Raw genomic sequence first — 17189 nt, 5'->3', positions numbered from 1 at the left:
CTGATGGTAGACGTGCCCTGTAAATACATGCATCACATCTCTTACTGATGGTAGACGTGCCCTGTAAATACATGCATCACATCTCTTACTTATGCATCACATCTCTTACTGATGGTAGACGTGCCCTGTAAATACATGCATCACATCTCTTACTGATGGTAGAGTTACCCTGTAAATACATGCATCACATCACTTACTGATGGTAGACGTGCCCTGTAAATACATACATCACATCTCTTACTGATGGTAGACGTGCCCTGTAAATACATACATCACATCTCTTACTGATGGTAGAGTTACCCTGTAAATACATGCATCACATCTCTTACTGATGGTAGACGTGCCCTGTAAATACATACATCACATCTCTTACTGATGGTAGACGTGCCCTGTAAATACATACATCACATCTCTTACTGATGGTAGACGTGTCCTGTGGTTCCAGAGTGCACATCTATTAACAATTTTGGGCTTGCCACAAAAAACAGGATCTTATTTACTCATTTGTTCAGGGTGTATAATCCATTTGCCCGGTCAGGGTTGGCTTCCCTCTGGCTCTGAAGCTGCTCCAAGCGACACTGTGCAACAGGCCCAGCTTGAACGAGACCAGCAGAGGCACATGTGCCTGTCGAGTGAGGTGGGCCTGCACCATTAATCTCACATAATGGGACCAGCGCCCCTGCACCCATGGCGCTGCCTATTAATCTGACACGTGCACACGGGCCCCCGTGAAACACCAGACTGGGTAACAATCTGCCTGTAGTACAAGGTCAGTATTTAAGTTTCCATGTTTTGACTCCGGTCCAATTACACTGCAGCACCCACAGGTGGGGAAGTGCCGTGCATGCTGCCAAAACCATGGTGTGAACCAACGAGGTTTGATCGAACAGAACAATCTGTAGGGCATTGTGAACAAGATCTTAAAGCAAAATAACCTTAGAACGGGAGGGGGCGGGGGGTCAATTCCAAGGGCCTTTGAGTGACTGGGGCCCTATAAAATTAGGAACATAACTGAACTGGTCTGGGTTGAGGGGCCCAATATGATATGCTGTCATGGGGGCCAAAATCTCTAGCGACACTAAATTTTGAAAGGGTTGTTTTAAGTTACTAAATGAATTTTAGGGGGCTAGAAGGGGCCATCGCTGCACAGGGACGTCAGATTTCAAACAAGGCGAGTATATGGGGTGGGGTGGCTGGAGGGGTGAGGCGCCTGCGATCGGAAGGTCACTGGTTCAACATGCCCAAGGGCCCCCCCAAAGTGCCGAATAGATGGCCTGACACTGTGCTCAAACCCCAACTTCACTCTCACGGTGTTGCAAAAAAGAAGCACTGCAATGATGAATCCCTTCAAATGACAAAGAAATGAATAAAACAAATAAACATTAAACAGCAGATAATATGCTAGAGTGCAGTGTCGGATGCATGTTCTCAATGGCCATCTTATTGTCCCTCACTGATGAGGCCCTTCGAATTAAAGCACCCACCATTCTGTACTGACGGTTGAGTGTGGATGGTGGTTGGTGTGAGGCTCTGTGGGTTAGCAGCCTGTGTCCGGAAGGTTACTGGTTTGAACCCCATTCCTGGTAATCATATCACTGTTGGGCCCTTGGGCAAGGTCCTTAATCCCCCAAAAAAACAGAAGTGATATGATCTGTATTGTACTTGCTACTTGTACAATGACAACAAATACATTATATTTGCCCGGGTTTTACCAAAGGCTTTGGTAAGAATTGCAGCACTTTTCACTCAGTACTGTACTGCTGAGAAAAAAAGAAAAATCTCTGTTCTATTGAACAATTAAGTGAATATTAACTGAATGTGAGATACTTTCACCTGGAGATTGGGTGTTAAAGATGCTTTTAAGTAGTGATACTGTTTACAAATGACATATGAATGGTGATAAATAGTTTCTTTAAGAAACATGTGCAGCGCCTAGAAAGATTAACGCATTGAATATTTCAGCATGTGGCGTCAGTGGCGCTATTGGTCCGAAAGTCAGAGCAGGAAATACACCCTGATCATCTGACACGCCGTCACGAAACATCATCTGATCTCCTCCGTGCAGCAACATGGCTTCCTCCTCGAGAATCTGCGGCGGCTTCCTGGTGCTTGCTCTGCTTCTTCTGTCCTCCGTCCCCGGTGCCGAGGCGCTGGACACAGGAGACGCCGTGGCTATCCTACTGGGCATGGCGATCACGGTGGTGGGCTTCTGCGCTTGCTTAGGCTGGTACGCCCGGTCGAGGAGCGGCCGCCTGTGAGGCCTGTGGTATTTTCTGCGGCGATCTTGCGTGCTTCGGGTAGCCCGTGCGATACAGAGACTCTGGATCACATGCAGTGATCAGATGCAATGACTGAACTCTCTTCGCCCGCACATCTACGGAGATCAGAAGGGGACCCGTGGCCTCGCTCCCAAACCACACAAATCTACGATTTTTTTTCCTCCGAATTGAAAACGAAAATGCTTCTCGTCGGGGGAGACAATGGATTTTTCCTCATTTGAGCAGAAATTGACGCGGCGGCTTGGAGGGGCGTTGTGCTTCAGAAGTGAAGATGTTCATGAACTTTGCTTATATTTGTAATGACGAATGTATTGACCTGACTACACTTGATTTCTGTGCTATTTCTCGTTTCTTCTTTAGCAGGCTCCTTCTTCCTTGTTTCTGAAACACGACCATCTATGCATGTGAACTTTATTTTCCATGTAACACTTTTCTGTAAGTTGTTACCCAAGACTGGTGCTCTGCATCTTACCAAATGGTCATTTCTTGCGTGAGATGTCTTTAAGTACGCAGAAGAGCGAGCACTCGATTTTCCTGTTAAGCACATTTTTATTATAACGTGACTGAAACTTTTCAGCCCGGTCTGGACTGTGGTTTTCATTAATTTCATCAATCTGTTATAAGACCACGAGAAGTACTCGTACGAAAATGGTTTGCGTAATGTGCCTTGAATTAATTTAATAATGTGCCGATTGAGGAACCGTACGTATTGCTAGACCCTTTTATATAGTGGAAATATATGTAATAATGGCCATTTGGTGTGTAAGATTATATTCCATTACATTTATATTTAAGCGGGTGAAAACTGTAATTGTGAGTTCATGACCCAGAGATTCTGTCAATATACTCTGAATCGATCTAGGCCTACCTATTAAGTTTCAGATAATGTTATAAAGTTATCCATGTAATTTTTATGAGACTACATAATCATGTTTATGATCTTTTTTTCTTTTATGTTTCAGTGTAATTCTCTTAACCCTGCGTTTGTAGTAGCCTACGCCAGCCCTTATAACCAAGCAATGGCTTGTTTTCTAAGTTACAGACTCTGTTTTTGTTATTGTGCCTCAGCATATTTGATTAAAATCCCTTTCATCGATGGAAATGTAATCAAAAAGCATGTCACAGCTAATGGTATAAGGCAGGCTGGTTAACACTGGGTACTTTAGCTTATGTAGTTCATAATATGACAGTGTATGTGACTATTGGTCGTCATATGGCTGTAACCAAACACACATACACGTTTATGACGTTTGTGACAATCCGGCATTTAAAGATCTCATTGTGCTATATTTTTTGCTCTGTGCCTTGCCGTAAACATTCCTTAAACTGGTCTAAAGCAGGATAGCCTCTACATTTTTTAAATTATAATTTCTTAAAATGGGCCTAATAGCCGTTACTTGTTTGCGAGCCACATTATGTATGTAATATGGTCCTCTTCCAATACAGGTGATCTAAGGGAGACCGGTACTAATTATACGGTGCAAACATATTTTAAGATGGACCATCAGGCGAAAAACTATTGCATTGCATGAATGAATCAAATCGGCCAATTTCATACAGCTGAGCGCCCCCTTCATTTTGTAAGCAGCCCGACCTCATTCCTCCCCAAAAGCGCCGTGGCTTTGCATCCGCACCGTTTCGCAGCGCTCAGGATTGGATTTCAGAATTAATTGACCCCATTTGGCGCGGCGTCCACGGGAAAATGACCGGACAAGTGACACATGGCCGGGGCTGTATAATTGATGGGGAAGATGTTAGGTTGTCGTTGCCCCCGCTGAGCAGATGTTACCGGCAGAGTCCTCACTGCTGCGGCTCGGATCTCGAATAGGAGCAGTGCGCATGCGCACACCTTGCCATTTACTGTATATTCACGGTGGGAAAAAAAGACCAGGCAGCAAAAGCCAGCAATTTTTATACAGCAAAAGTGACTTCTGCATTATAGATAACCGCCAGGGAGACAAAAAGGGGGAAATCAACAGGTATGGATTTAATTAATATCCTCACCGCCGTTTTGATTCCATTGGCCTATAAATGTGGAACAAATTGCCGTCCGCGCATAGCTACCTCGTACTTAGAATGTCTTACTGCTTTGACGGATGAGGCATTTTTTTGCTACCCTGTATATATAACAACGTCTTACAGTTAGAAATCCATAATTATGTTGCATGATAAAGGAAACCAATTTTAGACATCCTGGATATAGTTTAGATTTGTGTCGTTTTTTTTATGAGCGGCAATGAATTTATATAAGGATTCGGACTGGTTTTATTGGTGAAGCTGGACTGCAATTAGAGTTTAGAAACGAAGGTCCATTAATACGTAGTGCAGCGAATTGATCATGTATGTTCATCAATATAAAATGTATTTATATATGGCTTACACAAAGCAAATATCTGAATTCAGCATTAACCGATATTTAATATTTGATATGACTTCCTTTGTCAGTTACGAGCAGCGCCTTTGTTTTCAGATATTAAAATAACAGCCTATATCCCCGATCCCTTGCTGACGCCTTTGGTCGGGGACCCCTTTATTAACGGGAGATAGTTACTCGATTCGAGAGCTAAAATCAGCATTAAAGGCAAATTGTGCGGCTGTGGCTCCAGTCGCTTCAAGGAAACGCGAAGATCGACGGCGTCCGGAAGACGCGTCTCCCAGCTAGAAACGTAAAACCTGCAGGGTCTTGGGTGTGATCAACAGCTTTCTTGCTGCATTTGTTTAAATGTTTCATGCGTCGTAGCATTAAGCTGTTTATGGGCACAGGGCAACGGGAAACAAAAGTCCGTCCCGTTGTAGCGACGTTTTGACACGGGTAAAAATAATTATTGTTCGTTATATAAGGACATACGGCGAATACCGAGCGTGTCTTTGCAAAAGGGTAAAAGAGCGTTCATTATCGTGATCAGGATTAAGCCTGGTGGTTTCTGCCGAGGTGAAGAACCAGGGTTGTCGCCGTGCATTAACTGTCTACCATTTTAAACGCGATATGCGATAGTATAAAGGAAGAAAATAAAGGAGAATGAGAAGGTTTATTCTTACGCAGCCGTGTCGTACCTAATGTACCTTGAGAAATGTACTGAATTCAGCTCAGTGTCTAAGAGAAAAATCCTGATTGGTGGATGATCTTTTTCAGGGATTTAGGTATGATGAAACAAAAGAACAAAGGATGCCTTAGAAGAGAGACTGCTTTCAAGCTTGGATTGTATTTTTAAAAAGACCACTGCTGATGGATCTATATACCCGTGCCCCTTGATCATGAAACTTGATTGAAGCTATTATCTTATAATCCCTCCATCTATGGCGAACTATAGCCATGCAGGTGACCACAACATCTTGCAGAATGTCTCTCCTCTCATCACGTTCCTCAAACTGACCTCTCTGGGTTTCATCATCGGTGTTGGTGTGGTGGGCAACCTCCTGATTGCTATCCTGCTCATCAAAGACAAAAGCTTGCAGAGAGCTCCCTACTATTTCCTGCTGGACCTCTGTGTCTCAGATGTGCTGCGGTCAGCTATCTGTTTCCCGTTTGTGTTCACCTCCGTCAAAAATGGGTCAGCGTGGACGTACGGCACGCTCACCTGCAAAGTGATCGCCTTCCTGGGCGTGCTCTCCTGCTTCCACACGGCCTTCATGCTCTTCTGTGTCAGCGTGACCCGCTACCTGGCCATCGCGCACTACCGCTTCTACACCAAGAGGCTGACCTTCTGGACCTGCTTGGCCGTCATCTGCATGGTGTGGACGCTCTCGGTGGCCATGGCCTTCCCGCCCGTGCTGGACGTGGGCACCTACTCCTTTATCCGTGAGGAAGACCAGTGCACCTTCCAGCACCGATCCTTCCGGGCCAACGACTCTCTGGGCTTCATGCTCCTCCTGGCCCTCATACTCCTGGCCACCCAGCTGGTATACCTCAAGCTCATCTTCTTTGTCCACGACCGGCGGAAGATGAAGCCCGTCCAGTTCGTGCCGGCCGTCAGCCAGAATTGGACCTTCCATGGACCCGGGGCTAGCGGGCAGGCAGCCGCCAACTGGTTGGCGGGCTTCGGGCGGGGCCCAACCCCACCCACCTTGCTGGGGATCCGGCAGAATGCAAATCCGGCAGGTCGGCGCCGCCTGCTAGTCCTGGACGAGTTCAAGACGGAGAAACGCATCAGCAGGATGTTCTACATCATGACGTTTTTCTTCCTGGCGTTGTGGGGACCCTACCTGGTGGCGTGCTACTGGAGGGTGTTCGCCAGGGCCCTGTCTGTGCCGGGGGGCTACCTGACGGCGGCTGTGTGGATGAGTTTCGCCCAGGCTGGGGTCAACCCCTTCATCTGCATTTTCTCCAATCGCGAGCTCAGGCGCTGTTTCAGCACCACGCTCCTGTACTGCAGGAAATCCCGGTTACCGAGGGAACCCTACTGTGTTATATGAGAGTTTTAGCTCCTCATGTTGATCGCTGGTTATTCTCCCTACTCAACTCTTTCTCAACTTTTCAACAGACGGAAGGGTGGACTGTCAATCGGTCACCTTAAATAAAGACATACGAGATTTAAGAACCTTTTTTGGAAAGGGCCACGAGATGTTCGCGTGTATGTACAGACAGTGGAAAGAGCTGCGTTTATGTTCTAGTAAACCGTTACTGTGGAAGGCCGTTGGATCCAACTACAGAAGAACGTCAACCCAAAAGGCTTGACCCCCCCCCCTTATGCATTGGATACTTATTGACTATTTAGTGAGTTAAAAAAAAAAAAAAAAACAAATACCTCTGAGGAATTATTGGATTTGTTTTACAACCAACCAAGTTGCACTAAGAAGACTAACGAGGATTTTTATTGCTCAGTGACGATGTACGTTGAGTTTTAGACGGAATGCGGCGTGCTTTATCACACAAAAGACGTTTCATGTGTGGTGGGAGTAGCAGAGTGTGTCCTCTGACCAACACTGCAGGAATTTACCTTCACAAGAGGAATTAAAAAAAAAAATCAATGTAAGTGTTTTTTTAATTTTTTGGGGGGTGGGGTGGGGTATTAAGGGTTACCTTTGTGTGTTGTTGAAACTGCAACTTAATTAGAATCTATTTATTGTAGTTTTAATATTCATATTTCCATTTTGACCGGCATTATTTTTCTCTACGATTTTTTATATGGAAACGAGCCGACGATGTCAGGTGAAAAATTGCTTTTGAGAACAAACCCAAATAAACAATGGAAAAAAAATTGTTAAATGTATCATAGTCGTCCATTTCCGTGCCCTGCCACAGAAATGTAGTTACAGTTTTGGTGATACAACTCTGGGTATTCTTGCCTTAATGGTCATCATTATGTTTTTTTTCCTTCTCCTTTGGTTTGAGGAAAGCTCTAGGAATAAAGATGCTCTTTTGCGACAGCTTGAAAAGCAAGACTGTTTGAAAACTTGTTGCTCCCTGGTTGGGTCATTACTGAGCTACAATACAGTAACACTGGCCTGACTTTCAAAGCAGTGACATTTCTGTCCCAGTACACCTAAAATGGGGGGGGGGCATGGGTGTTGCTATGAGCTGGACATTTGCCATGTAAAGACCAGAGCCTTAGTTTGATATCTTGCACAAACCTTGTAAAAAAAACTAATAAGGACAGAACGTTAAAAAGGTTCATGTATCAAAGGTACACTGTTCTGTTTATACTTTCCGTAGATTTGCTCTCTACTGATTATTTTAATTAACTTTTTTTTTTCTTGTGGCCATTTTGATATTTATTCTTTTTGTATTTTAAAGGTAGTTAGAGTGTAAGTGTGTTCGTCCTTTAATTTGGAGGATCCCGAATTGGGCTGCCGTTTGAAGATTGCATTTGCCAAAAGATACCTGTGTAATCTGTTGCTTACATTTTTGAAAATAAAATTTGACATTTTGAAAACCGGGTTTTCTGTCACTATGTCAATAGAGATTTCAGTTTGCCCACACGGATCTTCTGTGTTACATCTGTCAGCGGGATAATCATGATTGTCATGAAGCACGATCTGTAGCCTTCACTTTGCTGGAGAAGCTTTCATCCATCATAGTGCTGATGTTTCCCTCACACGTTCAGACAGCAAAACCAAACACGCAAGAATCTCATTTGTGTGAATTTGCGATTTTGATTGATGTTTCCTACATGCCAATTACATTATAGAATTTGACTATAGTCCCAAAGAGCAAAATGGCAACCTTCTCTCCAATGTCATGTCTTCTCATTGGTCCTCATGCCAGGACAATGATTGGTTGTGACCAATTCATTTTCCTCGAAATCAAATCTCACCAACGCTCCATATGTGCAGTAACACCCCGCATAACTCGGTATCGTCCCACCATTTGTGGGATGTGTATAGACATGAGTAATATAAAGTACTGGCCCACTTTTGGGTTTGATGACTGTCTGACTGCATCATAGAAGACATTTCATGATTTGCTGGTGGGGACACGCCGCTGTTGAGCTGCACACAAGCTTTGAAGCACTAGACAACACTACTGCTAAGGGGACCGTCTTGATCTTGTCCTACATCTGCGTTCCAGTTTAACCTAAAGATGTTTTGTTGGGTTGAGGTCAGAGTTTTGTGCTGACTGCTGCAATGTCCTGATGCTATGCTGTAAAAGTCTAAATATTTTAATATTGTCTATTTTTACCCATTCTCCTTACATCCAACGGGTGTCCTGTGACTTTTGGTCAGATGACCTTTGGTGCTTATTCACAGTTAGCTTGAGTGCCTGCCAGTTATGTGAGAAACTGAGCTTTGAGACTCGCAGCAGGAAGCACTATGGGGTTGTCGACCACTTCCTGGAACCAGTAAGGCATCTGATGTGGGATCGATCAGGCGGTGGGCTTCCCAGCATCATCTCCCTCAATACTAAAGTCGCTACCTCAGTTTTCATAATGCAGCGTCATCATTGGTCGATTCAGAATCATACCAGACACACGTGTATTTATCTGTCTCTCTTTTTTCTTCACATAAATATTCAAATAATTGAATGATGTCAGATTAATTAAGCATCCTGCGATGGGCTGGCCCCCCCTCCTGGGTTGCTCCCTGCCTCGTGCCCATAGCTTCCGGGATAGACTCCGAACCCCCTGCGACCCAGAAGGATAAGCAGGTTGGAAAATGGATGGATGGATGGATGGATGGAAGGATGGAGATTAATTAAGCAGAATGTGTAATTTAACCTGAAATAAATCTTAAAATACGAGAATTAGTAAATACACATGAAAATGGCGTCACTGACTAACCCAAGGACCTTAAAGACATAAAGATACCGGGGGCATATACAGGGGCGGGGTTGCGGGGGGGGGTGGACTGGCCCTTGCTAAAAGCTGATTGGCTCCAGGAATGCTCCTTCCCCTGTCAGTCAATAATTCAAAGCATATAACTGGCTAATGATAAGGCTGGCCTCTCTGTATAAATTGTGAATTATGTTCCCTGTAATGCCCCCACCACAAAAAAAACCTTAAAATCACCCCTGTTGGATATGTATGCATCATACCCGCATGGTAATGATGCTGATTGGCTTGTATTGGTCTGGCCACGCCTCTTCCTGGGTCACATGGCACGGAGGGTGATGCTCACAATGCATCCGTCAGAAATGCATCAGTGCCATCAGCTGGGTTTCAGGCGCTACATGCAAAGAGGAGGAGGAAGCAGGAGATGACTGTCAGGAAGAAGCGGATCGTGATGCTGCACACAGCACGACACGTCATGGGCGGCGCCAGCCGCACCACCTGGGTAGCAAGATAACGTCAGGAAAGCTTGGACGGGTGGAGATACAGGCTCCCTAAAGCTGAACTGTTGTAGGTCCTGGAGACGCGAGCCAAGCTGACTTCTCGAAGATACGCTGGGCGTCTCTGCATCCGGCTGCTGTAACACGGCCTCTCTCGTTTGCCATGAAATTTCACAAAGAGCCTTTTCCCCTGATCGGTACTGAAGCATCGGACCATCTCTCCTTGCTTGTCGCATGCCAGAGATGCAGGGCAGATGCTCCAAGCTGGCTCGTTCCCCACACCGCCATCAGAGGCACTTCCAGTGCAGAAGGCTGCCGGGATCCCTGCAGAATCCGCCTATCCGGTTCAGTTGCTCCATGGATAAACTCACACATGTTTACACTCATATATGCATGTACACTGATAATCGTCGAAGACCCAGATTCCAAATGAAACAGCCAATTCCCGGAAAAACCTGTCGACCTTGTGTTCATCCTTAATGCCTGTTGTAATATAGGCAGACAGACAGACAGACACACACACACCTATCTAAATGGAGATCTTCCATTCATTCCTATGGGAAAAACCCAAATCCCAACTATAACAACCTTAACCTACCCAGCCATAACCTTAACCATAAGTAACCAAACAAAATTCAAGACTTTTAGCATTTTTAGTTTTTTGATTGCTGTCACAGATTTTTTATAAAATTCAGTTTCCCCTTGTGAGGACCGAAAAATGGTCCCAGCAACGTCAAAATAAAGAGGTTTTTAATCACATTGTGGGAACATTTATACCTGGATCACACACACACACACACAATGTTTTTATTCCTGGACTATCCTGCCAAAAACAGGTTTATTGTTTGTTTGACAGTATTGGCTCAGCCTACAAGTTCAGCGCTGATAGGCCAGGTGTGTCAGCAGGGGGGGCGGACCTTCCCGCAGAGTTTCCACTCTACACTAGTTTGGACGAGAGATCAGTAGCTCAACATATCGAACCCCAGTCTGGCTGTTTATCGCCTGATGTGCTGACAAGTGCCGGTGCTGGGAAGCCGCTGTTCCCGCTGCTCAGGCTTCTGCAGCCTCTCGCGTCTCTTTCACGTGAACCAAACCGACGTCTTGTAATTGCATTGATTGAATATGACACGGGGGTATTGATGGAACGAAAGGTCAATGATATGCAGATTGTCAGAGTCCTTCTGGTCACTGTGCTCGATGAGGAAACGTGTGTCTAAGCAAGGAAAACCGATAACCTTCACCGACAGAACCTGAACTTCACCACCCAGAGGAAACGCTGTGGCACACATTATTATTGTTATTTACTGCTGTCATTACCGTATCCTGTGTTTATACCTTTTGTTAAGATTTCATGTATGTGGTTGTCCGTAGCAACCGCATGAAGATTGGTTTATGGTCATATTATCGCGGTATATGAAAATTTTATGTTACCCTCACTTACTTAGATATTGTGATGGTTTGGAAATAAATAAATACCATCTGGTGTTTGTAACAGGTCTGGTATTTTTTTCTGTGCTTTACACCTGTCACTCCTTCCTCAGCTGTAAACACAAGAGGGCATGAAACGGCAGACAGATAGCAGGCTATGTAATCTCTGGGGGGGGGGGGGGGGGGGGCGGGGCGGAGCTGTGGACATATCCGGGGGAGGTCATGTGACCAGTCCACTCACTCAGTTCACCTGTTTCTCATCCTCAAACATCATATAAGGGATTTCTCTTCTTTTAGCTCCAGTAAGAGCACCCAGACATTGATGGCTGCAGCTGTAGCCCTTCCGTGACCCAACAGTGGTCTGTTTTTTTGTGTACTTATCCTGTCTTTCTGTCAAAAATAGCTCTGTTTTGTTTTCTTTCCTCTACACTGCCTTTGTTGTACCCGTCTCCTCAGAACACATCCCCGTTGCCATCTCCTGCCTAAGTATCACGTCTCGCCTCCGAAACACATAGAAATGCATCAGGGGTTTTCATTTCGCTCTGGCCATGTGACCCAGGAGGAGGCGTGGCCAGACTGATACAAGCCAATCATCTCTACCGTCTGGCCACAAGGGCAAGCTTCTCGGGTCCACTGTCCCCCCTTATGCAGTGACTGTTTGTGGCCAATGGGAGCAATTGGCAGCTTCACACAAGTGTGTGGTGGTACATAACGCTGCTGGCTGCGGATATGATTACCAGTGCTCCTTTGATGAAATACCATGTACCGTGTTGGGGAGCGGTCATCGATCTGCAGGTGCTTCTGAGGCAGCTTACAAGCCTATGCGTCCACTTTCTTGTTATTGTGCGATTCTGAATGAAGGCAAAAAATGTAGCGGTCTCAGAGAAATCATCTCAGCTTGCGGTGCAGGAATAGAAAAATATTATTAGTTAAATGGAGTCACCTGTTATTTTCAGCTATTAGACAAAATCCACCTTGCTTTCATAATGACTAATTTGCTCAAATAGAAGTTCTGCCTGTTGAAGTAGGATATTTACATGCTGGAGAATGAGGCCCTATGTCCCAGTGTGGTTGTTCACTTGGGATTGTAATTCTTGCGATAACTGCAGCCTTTATTGAAATGGGCTTTAAAAATACTTTTGTAATCAGGCTACACGAAAATAAATAAATAAATAAGCAGATGTCCCCAGAGGAACTGAGTCGGTTTTATTTTTATGCATTTAAATCTTCTTCGGCCAAACGTGAAGTTGTTACATCATCTAATAGGGGTACAAAGCATGCAAAGACACAGGAAGAGGTGAAACAGAAGCTGGAGATAACCAGATGCTCTACAAGGTCCTTAGGAACAGTGTTCTTCCGTGAATCATCTGGATGGCTTGATGTCTACCACAGGGGACTTTGAAGGCAAATGATCTATCACACATTTCCAAAAATATCTAAAAGAAGATGGGGAGACGATTTCTGCAAGTAATGACCAAATACTCAGTTTAGCGGAGGCTTTGGAGGAGTAATATTGAGGCGGCTAATTGTGCATTAAGCTTCAAAGGTTTTTCGCTGAATATTTTAACGATGTTTCTCTCTAATGTAGGATTAGAAGAAAGAATCTGTGATCGTCTCCATTAGATACATCACACAGAGTTGTGGGGATTTATCAGATGTGGCTTTTTAAAGTGCCTAATTGTTGAGGCAGTGATGTGCGTTTGCATTGGTGACCACAGGGGGCGCTGTTTTGTTTTTCCGTGCCAACATTTGAAGTCTGTGGTGCATGTTAGCTCAGCGGCGCCTAAAGGAGTGATGTCATCTTGCCAGTGCTTGGGTCAGTAGCTCCAGAATTGGGTTGCTCAGGGGTGCTGTTTAAAATATTGGGCCCACATCCTAAACCAATCAAATAATGTTTCAAATTTTTTCACTCTGGGGCCCTTGGAATCATGCTAACTCCCCCCCCCCCCCAGCTTTATGTTGCCCCTGAATGGGCTGAAGCTTCTGGGTTTGTAAGTATTGTCCCCTGTAGTATTTACTTTTTACTTGGCCTGCAGGGGTCTCGTTCACTACTGTTTACCCACTGCATGAAGAGGAGGGCCGGTGCCTCCTTAAATCTTCCCAATATTCACTCAGGTAGATATCCCCCCCCCAAGAAGATAACCCGCTGGTAGATAACGGAAATCACAAGCAAACCCAGCAAATCCTGAAATAAAATCAATGGATTTAACAGCTGCTGCAGAAACCAAGGAAGATTAAAATATCAAATGGTGTGAGGGTACAGAGGACGGTCTATCTATAGTATGCCAGATTATGATCTTAGACAAAGAGAGTAGATGGGCTCTGTTTGAAAAATGTAGCTCTGAATATGTCCAGTTGGCAGAAATGAAAGAAAAGAATATTTAGGTCATATGAAAAGTGAATAGCAATCTGATTGTCTGTTGTTAATAGCTTTTTGTATCATTTGGGAGTTTCTGGATCTGCTGATAATGTGCCGATATTACACCATTGGCAGAAGAGATAGATCTACTGTGTGGAACCCACAGACACTTGCTTTAGCATTTAATACCAAACAACACAAATATGGGGAGCTTCTTTTTTTCGCTCGTGGGAGTTTTACTTACACAAAAATGTTCTTAGGGCAGAAACGAAGAATGATTGGTTCAGAGAGATAACCAATCAGATTGTAGAGGAGGCGGAGTCAAGATATCTGAATGATGGGAGGCAGAGAGTTGCCATGTTAAAGTGATACATGTTGAACAGGGGTATATAAAGAGCAGGGCCACAGTGGCACTGGGCCCAGTTGAAAGCTGAATGGCTCATGAATGCCCTCTCAGCTGCCAATTATCAATTGAAAACAAATCATTAGTTAATAATAATGTTGGCCCCTCTATATGTATTGTGGCACTTTTTGCCCCCCCACCCACACCTTTAAAAACCCCTAGAATTGGCCCCGATCTTGAAAGACTTGCTCTGGGTAAGATGGTAAAGAAAACCACATAGCTTGGGGATGAGAGGGTGGAATAGGAACTTTATCTGGAGTGAAATTCTTGTGCTGCGTACAGTTGCAGGGGAGGGGACAGGTGAAGTAGACAAAAAGCATCGCAATAACAAATGAGATGCCAGACAAAAGCGCAATACTGGGAGTAAAACAAAAATATGCAATGAATAGCAGACAGTTGACTTTCTTGAAAGGGCCATGAAAGTGTACTAACAAGGTAGTAATGGAGACATTTTGCGGTACACTGCACAGCAATAAACCTGTTAAGCTGTTTGCTATTTCCCTGGTCAGCATCCCTCTCCTCACCAATAACAAATAAGCATTTTTTTCCTGTGAAGGACAAACAGGAGAGCCTTGCTTTGACATTAGCGGGTGGCTTGAGCCGCACGCCACATGAATTATGCATGTGCTTTGTGCGCGCTAGCGTGTGGGTTTAGCGGCATGCTCGTGAAAATACTGCGCGTGTCACGCCGGTTCAGAGCCGCCTGGCTCACAGTCCGAGGCAAGGCCGAATCCATAACTGGCATTCTTCCCCTTCTGGAAATAAAAACTCCAGCGGTGGTCAAGCTGAATTTATCTGTAAGGACAAGCTGTTTACTTTTTTATATGGTACTCTGTGTTTTCCCCCCCCCCCCCCGAAGGTCTCCTGCTGTAAAGCATCCACAGAGTCAGCCAAACTGGGGAAGGCCAGGCAGATGACACTACCAGCTTCCAGCACAGGAGATAGAAGACCTGCAGATAGCGATTACGTAATAAGATTTCATAACCATAAACCTCATCCTTTATTATTCCAAATGATGGCTGTTTTCTTGCATTTGAGGGCCCCACAGGTGCGTCAAATTCAGCTATCATGCAGCTATCATCTTTTCCATCAGGACCAGTTTTGATTTTGTGGTGAGTAATAGCTTTTGTCGGAGCTGTCTGTGGGTTAATACAGCTGTGTACCTCTACTACACTGCAAATAAAACAAGAACGTACAGTTCTCCTTTTTCGACTACGTACAAGAAACTTTACCGTATTATACTGATTATGTCGTCCCTGTAAAATGTACCAAGATTCTAAAAGCATTTACGGGTCCACAGGGATGCTGTCATCAGAGATCATATGAAAAAACATAAATAAATCAATATAAAATATATTACAGGGTGCTCTGTCGGAGGTCTGAGGCAAGTGAAGTTGTATTAGGAGGATTCATTTTCAGATGAATGTGGGGTTTCTTTTTATAAAGGAGACAACTTCTGTATCATTTTTCGTATTAGACTTAATTTTGAAAAAAAATAAAGATGTCTGTAAATGTCATACACACTTGACTCTAGTCATACGTAGTGACTCTAATCATTTCTCAACTGAACTAAATGCGCCTGAGGTCCATGAAGGAATTATAGATATAAAAATCCACAAACTGAATTATAGAAAAACAAAGTATAGCAGAAGCCAAAATCTCTTCGCACATCAGCTTTTGAGGGTACACAGATGGCCAAGATCACCCCATGTAGCTGATGACATGGCGAATGCTAATCGCAAACAGAGCTGGAAAGCAGAGGTGCATTGTGGGAAATGAGCTGGCAAGCATCACACGCTTATAGGTGTTTTAAGGGACGCTACATTGCCAAACTCAAATAAAGATGGTTTAATTCTAGTTCTATTACAGCCTGGCGGACTCCGTTGTTATGCTAATGTGGTGAGCAGCCAGCCCTATCGTCCCCATCTGTTACCTCCGTGCGGACGTACCTGAGCGTGGGTTGGAAGAGGCAGGTCAGATGGAGCTAAGTGACATGGAGAGAAGCCCCGCATCATCCATGGAGGCTTGATTACTTTGTGTTCCGAAGGCTTAGGAATTACACTTCAGTCTGGACCACAGATTGCTGCTGAACAGAACATGGATCAATGTATTTCAGACTATTACCATGTCTTACACTTCTTACTCGATGTTCCAGATGTACATTTAATATTCCATCTGGTTTGATAAAGGAACTACAAAGACCACTGACATATTATACACTGGAACCTGAGTATTGGCTTATAGCTCCCACAGGAAATTAATTGTGCTTTGTTAATTATACTTGATAGACGGTCATAAATCCATTGTAACTATATGACATCCTATTTAGCATCAGTACAAAGATGGATGGTAATATAAATACGTTTCAATAGAGGGAGGTTCCGCTTCAGAAATGAATAAAAGCTATTTAGACAAGATTCAATTCTGTTTTGTCATTGTACCTGACAGCACAATGAGAATGGGTTAGGAACTCACCTAGGGTTCCAAACGGAATCACAAGATGTGGCATGAAATATGCAACAATATCTACAAAATAGCGACGGACAAGCAAAGAGACAAGAAACCCATGGATGAAAGATTAGACGATGATTAGGTGTAAGATTTGTTCCCTATTAAATAATAGGTTGGTTCTGCCACTGCCACTTGTACACGAAAATAAAAAAACCATGAAATGACAAGGACAGTCCCTTGAGGACGGAGAAGGACCTTTTAAAGACAAAACATGTCCCGCATGAACTGAATATTTCTTACGACTTTAGGGGCATCAGAAGCATTTTAATTGTGGGGGGCGGGGGGACACGTCCCCCTCAGATTTAATGGTGCCGACGCCCATGTATGACTTGCAGGCCATGGAATGTGACAAGGTGCAAACAAAGCCACTTTCTTCAAAGACCACTGATTGTGTTTGGCGTTTGGAAGGACTGGCTGTATAATGTTTATATTTGCACAATGACTTTTTCTCACCACGGTTTGAAACAAACTTTTTTTTGTCTTATTTAATTATCACAGCACTGC

At 44.3% G+C, this 17189-nt stretch overlaps 2 protein-coding genes across 4 annotated transcripts; both read left to right on the top strand.

Annotated features, from left to right (window-relative positions):
- Positions 1-2017: 2017 nt before the first annotated feature.
- Positions 2018-3375, top strand: LOC125739129 (small integral membrane protein 30-like). Its single transcript, XM_049008931.1, has one exon. The coding sequence runs from the start codon at positions 2070-2072 to the stop codon at positions 2256-2258; it is 189 nt and encodes a 62-aa protein (XP_048864888.1). The 5' UTR covers positions 2018-2069; the 3' UTR covers positions 2259-3375.
- A 138-nt stretch (positions 3376-3513) lies between these two features.
- On the top strand, positions 3514-15053 carry LOC125739127 (probable G protein-coupled receptor 85). Of its 3 annotated transcripts, XR_007397064.1 has the most exons (3): positions 3514-4258; positions 5413-7248; positions 15034-15053. XR_007397064.1 is itself a non-coding variant. In XM_049008929.1 (2 exons), exon 2 carries the CDS (start codon positions 5577-5579, stop codon positions 6690-6692), a length of 1116 nt encoding a protein of 371 aa, XP_048864886.1. In that variant the 5' UTR covers positions 3514-4258; positions 5413-5576; the 3' UTR covers positions 6693-8152. The 3 variants fall into 3 exon arrangements, 2 of the variants coding, with proteins under 2 accessions (XP_048864886.1, XP_048864887.1); XM_049008929.1 differs by lacking the exon at positions 15034-15053 and having other exon boundaries at positions 5413-8152; XM_049008930.1 differs by lacking the exons at positions 3514-4258; positions 15034-15053 and adding an exon at positions 4273-5091 and having other exon boundaries at positions 5413-8152.
- The last annotated feature ends 2136 nt before the right edge of the window (positions 15054-17189 follow it).

This window comes from Brienomyrus brachyistius, chromosome 3, assembly GCF_023856365.1.
Source record: "Brienomyrus brachyistius isolate T26 chromosome 3, BBRACH_0.4, whole genome shotgun sequence".
NCBI lineage: Eukaryota > Metazoa > Chordata > Actinopteri > Osteoglossiformes > Mormyridae > Brienomyrus > Brienomyrus brachyistius.
Note: the sequence above shows the minus strand (reverse complement) of the source record. Positions and strands in the feature narration are given on the sequence as shown.